Source organism: Pteropus medius, unplaced genomic scaffold (genome assembly GCF_902729225.1).
Source record: "Pteropus medius unplaced genomic scaffold, Ma_sr-lr_union100, whole genome shotgun sequence".
NCBI classification, from domain to species: domain Eukaryota; kingdom Metazoa; phylum Chordata; class Mammalia; order Chiroptera; family Pteropodidae; genus Pteropus; species Pteropus medius.
Window position 1 is genome coordinate 2958524 of NW_024354360.1, and position 10808 is coordinate 2969331.

General features: G+C 48.4%; 1 protein-coding gene across 4 annotated transcripts in view; it reads right to left on the minus strand.

Annotated features, from left to right (window-relative positions):
• Positions 1 to 1207: 1207 nt before the first annotated feature.
• ROR2 (receptor tyrosine kinase like orphan receptor 2) overlaps positions 1208 to 10808 on the minus strand; it is a 209944-nt gene continuing 200343 nt past the window's right edge. For 3 of the 4 annotated variants that reach the window (XM_039852182.1, XM_039852184.1, XM_039852183.1), the window contains exons 8-9: positions 9582 to 9784; positions 1208 to 8215 (exon numbers count right to left, since the gene is read on the minus strand). In XM_039852182.1, coding sequence (XP_039708116.1) covers positions 6770 to 8215; positions 9582 to 9784 — 1649 coding nt within the window. In that variant the 3' untranslated portion in view covers positions 1208 to 6769. The remainder of the gene's footprint in view (positions 8216 to 9581; positions 9785 to 10808) is intronic. The other variant, XR_005650502.1, reaches the window with a different exon arrangement.

The following is a 10808-nucleotide window of genomic DNA, read 5'->3' on the forward strand; positions in this document are numbered from 1 at the left end:
GGACCAGAGCAGCTGGAAGAGCCGGGGTTTGGGTGGGAAAGGTGGCACTGGTGAGGGGTTCTGGGGGCCGAGTCTGCAGGCAGCACATGGGCAGATGAGGGAAGGATTGCGTCCTAGAGGAGCAAGGCACTGGGCTGGGCACAGTGGTTTCAGAAGAGAAGCCATGAAGGTCTCCTAACCTTTTCTGCACCACCGATGGACCCCCCTGCACTTGGATCCCTTCTGAGAATATATGGTTTTAATGCAGAAAATAAAATACTCAAGTTACAAAGAAAACATCTATATTGAAATTATCAAAATATTTTTTGTAAATGGTGAACTCTTGGTATGGTAGTGAGTGAACAAAATGTTAAGATATCTGCCACGATTGTAACATGACACGAAGAGAACCGATTTTTACTGGCAACCAGCCATGAGTACGATAAACACATCTTTGGGTTTTTCCTACATTTATAATAAGAGGAAATGCTACATTTCAGTTGGAGGTTAGTGAAAATGAACATGTAATTTCCCCCACCCACGTTCACAGGTAGGCCAGGGTCCTGGGCTCCAGGGTAGGGCCTTGCCAACCCACTCTGAGATCCAGGAAAGGCTGTGAACTCCAGTGGAGGCAGAACTCCACTTGCCTCTCAGGAAAGACTCCAGTCACCTGTAGTCACAAGCCCTAGAAGACAATGGGTACTAGCCCATTCCCTCCCCCTGCAGTGTGCCCATGATGGAGGAGGCAGTTTCTGTCTTTTGTCACTTGCAAATACAGGGTCCTGATCTAATGATACCGGTGTGACCCTCGGTGGGGCTCTGCCCAAGGCATCGTTGCACAGCAATGAAGACTAAGTCTGTTATTACAATATTTCTTGTTTAATAACTTTCTTCCTGAGAAAGTGGAGGTAGTGTTTCCTAACTTGCTCACCGCTGAATCCAGTCAACAGTGTACATTCAAGAAATATTTATTGAAAGGGTGTATAAAAAATAAGTAAAGGGCATTTCATGAGAATTATTAAACAATTCAGAGACTTTGCCTGCAACCTCAATCCTTTAATTTTAGTAATGTTTTCTTTTGATATTCTTAAAAGTGGATGGCTCTAATGAAAACAAAACAAACAGATGGTAAGTGCTGGTGAGGATGGGGAGAAACTGGAGCCCTCGTTCATTGCTGATGGGAAGGTAAAATGGTGCAACCACTCTGGAAAATAATTTGGAAGTTTCATTAAAAGATTGATGATTTACTTTATGACCCAGAAATTCCACTCCTAGAAATCTGAGAGAAATGAAAACATATCTCTACAATGAACATATGCAAATGTACATAGCACCATTATTTTAATAGTCCCAAACCGGATAAATCCAAATGTCCATTGATGGATGGACATTTGTGGTATATCCATACAATGGAATACAATTCAATAAAATGAACGTGAAACGTGCGACAACATGGATGAACCTCAAACACATTCTGCCAAGTGAAAGAAACCAGAAGCAAACTGCTACATATCATATAATTCCATTTATATGAAATATCTAGAAAAGGCAAAACCACTGAGACAGAAAACAGAGCAGTTGCCAGGGCTAACAAGCATGAAGGATCTTTGTGAGGTGATGCAAATGTTCCAAAATTAGCTTGAGGTGAAAGCTGAACACACTGCATATTTACTAAAATTCACTGAATTGTACACTTAGAATGGGTAAATTTTCTGGAAGTAAATTATAGTACAATTAAGCTATTAAAAAAAAAAAGTGGTGGCTCAGTGTTCCTTAAGGTAACAACCAGTGGAGACTAAGTGAGACTTAGGGTCTCCACCTGCAGGGACAAGAAGTGCTTTCCCGACCTAATTCTTTGTTACAAAATGCTGGGAGGCTCCCAAGTGAGAACTGCAAGAGTACAGCCTATAAGACTGGAAATAAGATAATGGCCAGATGTGGAAGGGCCTGTTGCCCTCTTTCAAGTTGTCTATCTGCAGGTTGGAATGCAGCCTGTTAAAGTCATTCAGACACCGACTAATGCTGACGTGCACCTTTCCATTATTTAAAGAAAAAGCTGTCAAGCAAATCGGGAATGGAAACCTGAACACTAAAACCGCTTTTCAGGCAATTTGTTCATGTCTTTTCTGTCTTTTTCTTGGCTCCCATTGCCTAATTTGAATTATTTTGTATCTTAAAATAACGATGAGTTTTCTTAACAAAATTCTATAGTTCCACATTCTTATTAGTTTATACTGACATACCCCAGAGGTGGCTTTAGTGCAATTTTCCAGTAAAGAGCCCATAGCAAGGAGACAAAACATAAAATGTAGTTTTAAAAGGTGACAATAAGATGATTGTTAAAACCCTAGAAAAGGTACAGATACTGAAATATAGAAAAATGCTTTATAGATAAAGCATTGGGAATTAATAGACAGCACTGTGAAATATGGTGCACCTTACTGCCAAGTTCTTTAGAGGAAAACGAGAATGACTGACGTGGATCTGGCACGGATGGGGGTGGCCAAAGCACCAGGAAGGGCCAGGCTGTCTTGCCTCCCCTGAATTTTTTTTTTTCCTATCTGGACACTTTCTCCCTTCTCATCTTCCATCAAGACCTGAGTCATTAAAACAGGTACCACAGTTCAACTGATTTTAGCTTCCCAGGGTCTCATTACCCTGGGCCAGTATGTTGCAATGCCTATCCTGGGGTGGGCGTGTTGCAGGAGCCTTCTGGAGTTCCATGGAAGCATTCATTCGGTCCCATCCCTCCTTTGGGTACCAGTAGATGCCCCCAGTGCCTTCCAACACCCAAGAGATGGTTTTAAATCTACCTCTCTGCCTCTGGGCAACATTTTTTTATTAAACACTCAGCACCTTAGACTGGAAAAGAGAGCGAACAAATTAGCGAAAGAACAATTTTGAGTTAAAATGTTAACTTGCCCTATCTTTTAAAAAACATGTATTAGAGCTGAGCCAAGTGCTCCCTGGTCCCCTCCATGCACACCCTTCTCCTCACCTATGTCTGCACAGCACTCCAGGGCTGGCGGCTCAGAGAAAGTGGCACTCTGGTGGCGGTGCATTCCAACCTGGGAGGCACTGTGGCATTACCTGCCACTTTACAACTTGTGCCCTAACTCACCAGCAGGGCCACTACCAAGCAATCCTCCTGCAGACAAGCTCCCATCCACTGACAGGCAAAGATCCCCAAGATACACAATTACATGAAACATGTAAGACATAAAACAATTTGTAGAGGTTACCACTTAGGTAAAAAATGGAATATAAGAATATATAGGCATGTTTACTTATATATGCATCCATAAACTGGAAAAATCCACAAAAAGTCATTACCAGTTGTACTTGGAGGGGGAGGTGAAGGAAAGCTGAGCAGAGGGGTGGGAAAGAGACTTCCCACTGTGTATTTAAACTACAGAGATGTACTAGCTGTTCAATAACTATATAAATGAAACTATAAAAGAAACACAATACTGGAAAAGTGCTATCGTCTTAAGTGTGAACACTTATCTGCTGTGCAGGTGTCAAGTAGCCTGAATCCAGCCTTTTCTACCTAAAGCATTACTCTTTTAAGAACCAATTACTGAGCACTAAGTACCAGTCTCTACTACCATGGGGACTGATGAGGGAGAGAAAGCGGGTGAAGGGGAGCAGGGCTGACCTCGGAAATGTCACATTGGCTTGCAGTGGCCAGGTTTTGAGATAGTAAAGTAAATCTACCTTGACACAACCTTCTTCTAAAGTTCATCTCAAAAAGGATTTTAAATGTTCCCATAAGAAACTCACATGGAACCAACGTCTGTGAAAGATTTGTTTCAAATATAGTTGTAAAATCACACGGTCCCAAAACAGCTACCAACAGTGAATCCCAAGGTTGAACTAAATCCGAAGGGAGCACATTGAGGCGGTAATTCTCCGCTGAGATAACCAAAAGGTTTTTCCTGATTTAGTGGGAAGCTGTTGTATACTGCAGTTATGTCAAATACTCTAAAATTAGTCCAGAAAAGTTAGCCATTGCTCCAAAAGACTTTTAACAAGTAGTATCAGCTATCTAAGGCATGCATGAGATATTTGTGGCATCGTAGGGCTTGATTAAAAGCAACTACACTTAAATGAATTACTCAGTGGCTGTGGGAATCTCCCTTTTGTGGGATGAACAGGGACAAGTATACTCCTAGGTAGATGGTATGAGTGACATTTATCTGAATCATTCAAGTTAGCTCTACATCTAACTGTTCTGGAACATCCCAACTCAGTAACTTTTGTTTAACTCCACCAATTTTAAAAGCTCAATAACCTCCCCAAAGATGTATCAAGATTTTACAATTAGAATGAGCGGTAACAAACAAACGCTATATTTAGCTAAAAAAAAAATCCCCCAAATTAAAACCTCTCCCGCTCTGCCGAAACACTCTCCAAAGTGTTTCTGCAGAATCTCTGCTGCTGGCTCTGATGTCAGCGCCCCCCGCTTCAGGTTCCTGTTGGGGGCTGGGGGCTGTGACTGTCGTGGGGGTTGGCTTCCCTGACTGTGCCTGAGGAGACAGTGCCAAAGGGCTATTTCCTATTTTTCACTCTCAGGTCTCAACTGAACAGTTAAACCATCAGGTGTACCACATTCTAGATAAAATTAAGTTCCTCTTTCAGGTCAGGAAATGAGAAGTAGCTCCATTCAACTCTGAGCCCTTTCCATATGTAGCAGGACCACACTTGCAGGGAGGGGCTGGGGGCTCCCAGTCCTTATCACCATTATATCAATTCCTTCTGCCCAGCAGAGAAGAGTCCCGACCTGGTTTTAGAATACGCTCAGGCACTTTATCTCATTGTTCGTGCGTATGGCTCTATCCAGGAGCAGCATTATGCTAACAAAGCAATGGGTGAGGGGTGTACCCAATAGACTCAAATCCAGGATGGTCTGAGGTGCTGGACAGTTGGCACCAATCAATTTTGTGTTCAGTGGCCCTCAGTGGGTCCCCTGACCACAGCATCAGCACCTGCTGGGCACTTGTTAGAACCACACTTTTGTGGCCCCATCCTGTCTGGCCTGGGAGCAGGGAAGGCAGGGCTGCTCTGTAACAAGCCCTTCAAAAGTCTCTGCTACAGGCTAAAGAATTCCTGCCTAAGCATGTGAAACAAATTCTACCTGAGCTTCTCCTGGCCCCAGGGTTGTGGACCCACTGCAGTAACCACAGAAGCCTTCAGCCCACCTCCAGGCAGGGCCAGGCTCTGGGGAAGCAGGGGCCTTGGCTGGCTGGCTGGCTGGCAGAAGCTCTGCCAGATCTCTCCCAAGCTGTGCCTATGTTACAATGCCCCTCCCCTGCCTGGAAGCCCAGGAGCTACTGACCCCCCAGGTGACCCTGGCCCAGCAGGCCGCACTGCTGACAGGTAGGGGCGCAGGCAACCCCAGGCAGGTTGGTGAAGGAGGCCCATTCTCCTCATGGCTTCACCCGCCCCCCAGTACTGCTCCAGTACCTTGGGAAGTACCAAGTTCCAGGTCTAAAAACATCGGGGGCTCTGGGACCTCAAAAGGGGAGAAGTTTAAAACCAAAGACCAATCTTACATCATCAACTAATTCACCCCCAGATCTTAACAGAGAAAGCAATGTCATCAAGCAAATGTTTCCATCATTTATCTGCCAATAACATCCACATTCCTAATCCTGGACAAGATACCTAGGCTGCAAGGGCTCAGCACACATCGTCAGTCAGGGGGTCTCCCTCACCCCGCTGCAAGGGCTCAGCCCACATCATCAGTCGGGGGGTCTCCCTCATCACAAACCCCCACCCCCGCACTGCCTGACAGCCTCACAAGCTGCAGAGAGCCGAGCAAACGTTGTTCCGCTTTATTGGATACACCAGGTGTGGGAGTTACACGTGGGAGCTGCCCCGTGCGCCCGACAGTGTGCCGTGGGTCTTCTCTCACAGGCGCTCTGAAATAAACGGACCTCACTTCATGGCTACAAACACAAGCAACCAAAATACAATCAGGTGGCATCCCAGGTGGGTAAGGTAAACAGTTAAATTACTAAGTCATTATTTTAAGCTCAAAATACTTCAATGAAAATGGCATACAAAAACCATATAAATTACATTTAAGGTCTGTACATGATTCTAAGAAAACAAACAATACTGTGCTCTGTACAATATTGTTTCCTTTGTAACATTCCAAAGCCAAAAAACACTTTCCCTCGAATTCCAGGAAAGTGGGCAAAATACACATTTCACAATCGTCTCAGTTTTTTGTTTTTTTTTTTTTTAAGGCACATTTGTTTTAAAACGAACTCCCATTTCAGAAGCCCCTTTCTCCAGACCATGGCAGGCGGCAGCGTCCTGCTCCCGCCGATCTTAGGCAGCTGAAGGGGGAACTACCACCGGCAGGGGGCAGCAGAGAGAAACGGAGCTCCCCCACGGCAACCAGCAGCCAGTCGCTGGTAATTCCGAAGCTCAAGTCCCACCTCGCTGCCCTGCACAGGCCGACTGTCTCAAGGGTCTGCAATACTGGATCCATGTGCAACGTAGAGGGAAGATGCCACCTATTTTCCTTCAAAGCACAGGCACTGCTTACTACCCATCCTCTTCTGAAGAAATACAGATGTTGGGGGTCACTGTGCATTGGGCGCCACGAGCTAAAAGTTGCTGCAACCCAATGGGCTGCTGCAGCTGCAGTTCTGTGCACGAGAGGATGGCAGGAGTGAGATATCATGGGGATGAGGCTACAAACCAGCTCATGGGTGACTGGGGCTCACTTCTCAAGGCAGCTGAAGTTACCTGTGAGCACCCCGCAGCCCCGCACCCCTCAGGCTTCCAGCTGGACCTCAGCCTCGTCCATCTGCAGAGTGTCATTGTCCCCAAGCAGCTCAGTCTCTGGGACAGAGCCGTCCTCCTCCTCCTCTGCTTCCTGCACAGGGCTCTGGGCAGCGTCTTCAGGGGCGTTCTGCGTGTCCTCGGTTCCCTCAGAGAGTAGGGCTGCCCTGTCTGCCACGGACGTGTTGGAGGGCGCAGTGGTGACGTACCCCGTGCTGGTGGAACCGCTGCCACTGTGGTGGGAGCTGGGCTTGGGGACCAACTGAGCAGGCACCTGCTGAGGGGCCATCTGCATCGGGATCTGGACGGGGTAGAAGTTGGGCAGGTAGGCCCCGTAGGCCGGCACTGGCTGGTAGCCGTTGACAGGGATGTAGAGCTGTGGAGGGGGCACCAGGGGTCGTATCTGGCCCTTCATGGGGATGAGCTGTGGCTGGGGGAAGGGCTGGGCCTTGGGCTTAGGGCCCCCGTAGCGGGTGTTGCTGACATTGCTGACCGGGCTGGTGCTCAGGGAGCTGGTTTGTGTGGCGTTGCTGGCGCCCGAGGTCTGTGCTGAGCTGTTGTAGGCGGACAGGTTGCCCCAGGCCCGGAGCCTGCTGTGGATGTCCTTGAAGCGGGGCCGCCGGCTGGGGAACTCATTCCAGCACTCGATCATCAGGGCGTACACCCAGGCAGGGCAGTCGTCGGGGCAGGGCAGCACCTGCCGGCTGCGCACCATCTCCACCACGTCCTGGTTGGAGTGCCCGCAGTAGGGCTGCAGGCCGTAGCTGAAGACCTCCCACAGGACCACGCCGTAGGACCAGATGTCCGAGTCTACCGAGAACTTGCCGTACATGATAGCCTCGGGGGACATCCAGCGGATGGGCAGCAGTGCGCTCCCCATCAGCTTGTAGTAGTCGGCTGAGTACACTTCACGGAACAGCCCCAAGTCCGAGATCTTCACGCTCAGCTTGTCATACACAAGCACGTTGCGGGTGGCCAGGTCCTTGTGCACCACATGGTGGCTGGACAGGTACTCCATGCCCGATGCGATCTGCGCCACCACGTGCACAAAGTCGGCGGGCTCCAGGGCCGACTTCACTGTGCGGTCGTCGTCTGTGCTGCCCACGTCTGAGTGCGGGGAGCGCATGACCAGGAACTCGTGGAGGTCACCATGTGAGCAGTAGCTGAAGATCATGCTGAGGGGCTGGTCCTTGGTCACCACACCCAGCAGGCAGACAATATTGGGGTGCTGCAGCCGAGCCCGCAGCATGGCTTCATGCCGGAATTCCTCCCTGAGTGGACCCTCTGCTTTGTCCTTCAGCGTTTTGATGGCCACGGCCTGGGTGGGCTCCCCTGGCGCTGGGCCGAACAGGTGGCCTTTGTAGACCTTCCCAAAGCGGTCCTCCCCTAGCTCCTCCATGAACCTCACCGTGGACAAGCTGATCTCTTTGAGTTTGGCCTGCCAAGAAGAAAAGCCCCAGTGAAACGTTTCTGCCAACAAAACTAGAAAAAGAAGAGCAGGGAAGTTGGCAGGGGCTCTGGAAGGGCCAGGTCTAATGCTGCCTGCCAGCATAGCCTTGCAGAGGACCCACTGGTTCTGCTTCTCCCTGGCTTGGCCTGCTCTACACACTGCTCTTGGCATGCCCTGATGCCATGCGGCTGCCTGAAGCCTTTAGCAGGTCCCAGTCAGGCTGTAAATTATGTCCCTCCCCCCACCCAAGTACAGCTGAGATGCCATGGCAGTGTGTGTGCACACCTATTCAAACACACACAGCCAAGTTGAGCTCCAGCTATCCCAGAGTCACCCCTGCACTCTCCCGCCGGGTCCCCACACCCAGGGCCTTTCCTGTGCCTGCCAAGGAGGTTTAGCCATCACTGCTCAGCACAGGGAGATCCATGTCTATTTCTCTGAAACTTTGAGGTGTGTCACCCACAATTTCATTTACAAAGCCTAGGCCAGCTGTTCTCTGGTTGCTCCTCAGTGGGCCTGTCTCACCGCTTCCTCTTGATTTGATTCTCAATTAGATGCATTTTGATGGAAGCGCCATTGGGTGAAATCGATGTGAACCTTGCACCTCTCAGCTTCTAGGGTTTTTGCCCCTTCTATGCATCTGGCTGCCACCCTTCTTGGAGCTTCCCTGACCCCAGCCACCACCATCCGTTTCCCCAAACACTGAGTGACACTTAGCAACAGAGCTGAAGGGAGTCCATCCTCTCCCTTCAAAGCCCGCAAGGGAATGATTTTTCCAACAAAGCTTGTAAGTAATGTAAATGTCCTTTCACTTAGGCTGAGAGGCTGTGACAGACATTTCCCATGCTGAATTTCAGTGTGTCCTCACCATCCTGACAACTGTTACAGTGGGGTGGGCCTGCTCCCCACTTCCTCTATAAGACTATTGGTCTGTCCTTCTCTGAAAAACAAAACAAAGCAAAACCAACCCAACCCCAAAACTGAAGAGAAAACATCTCCTGGTCCCTTAAAAATGCAATATTGACCCTCAAGTGGTGGGGGCAACCTGAGCCCTTTTTCCGGTGTCCCACTGTGGGGACAGCCTAAGCATTGCAGAGAGAGGAAGGCTCAGTCATGGCAGGTCTGGGCAGAGGGAGAAGCTCACCGACTGGGATGGCAGATTCCAAACAATCTTACTATGTATTTTCTAAGGACACAAATGTGCTGACATGTTTCCGAGAAGAAACAGCAAAATGAAGACAGTTTAGAAAAGTTATGTGTTGTGCCTGAACTAAACTGAGAAAGCTAATGTGGCAGGCAGAGGGTGAGCCTGGAGATGCCACCCTCTTAAACACTTAAACTTGGAGACCTGCACCTGCTTGTGCTGGCCGATGAGGGGCATCTCCACATCCTGGCTGGGGGAGGCTGTCAGCTGACGGCGTGGGGGCGTGGAAGCCAAAGCCTTCTGCTTATTCCGGCACATGCAGACCAAGAAGAAAAGGCAGGCAATGACCAGGGGGATGGCAATGCTTGGAACCAGGATGTACAGAATACCCATTCTGCTGCCGTCCTGGGGACCTGTGAACAGCAAGGCTTCCATGAGTTTTCAGAACACATCCCCCCTTCCAATTCCAAGTTCTCCGCCAGCCTACTTCCACCTCCAACTACAATATTTAAGCACAAGCAGATAATCAGGTCAGTTGCACAAGGGGACAAAATTACACACCAAACTTAAAAAAAAAAAAAAAAAAAAGCAATGCACAGAAAAATGCACATCCTGTGATCAATTTGTGAGACCAATCTAGAACTGCCCCGCATGGAAACAAATTGGAATACAGACCACAGAAGACAAACGAACTCTAAAGGTTTTAGAGTGTCCTAAGCAGCGTTGCTCTTCCTCCCTAATGCTCAAACACCACTTGGAACAGGTGCTCTGCCCAATTTCATCTTTACAAAACTTGATGAAACATGTCTGACACTTGTCCTTGCAGAAGGAAACTTGATACTGGGATTAGAAATGACTTTTTTCTTCATTCAGTATTTTAGGATTGTTCACATTTTGTATAATTAACATATTCGTTCAGAATGATTAAAAGCACACTTGATTTGAAAGAGCACTGGTGGATGATGAGTCTGACCCAATACAACATGCACCAGGGGCACATGAATTCTGGAGGAACGGTGGTGAGATGTACAGTCTGAGGAGGATTCCAGGCATCGCTTCCATTTTTCCAAGCGCAGCGCGTTGTCTCCCCCTACAGGACTCACAGAGACATGCAGCAGGCACACAGGGCACCAGGCAGCAGGGCTGACTCAATCAGAAGCAGAGCTGGTGGAGGTGGGGTGTTCCCTTGTAGGAGGCAGAACGCTCCTCCAAAAAGGGCCATTTTCATTGCTTCTTGGCCTTTTGGCTAAGATCAAGAAAAAAGGGCCACTTTTCCAATCCTCCTGCAGTTTTCTCCTTAATCTTATGAACAGTTACATGGGACTTGGGTGCCCCTATGATTAGTGGGTAATGAACTCTCCCTCTGAAAGCCAATAAGTGATTTCTGGTCAGTGTGGTTTCTGAAAGAGCTAACTCACTTCTAAAAGTCAAAAAAAA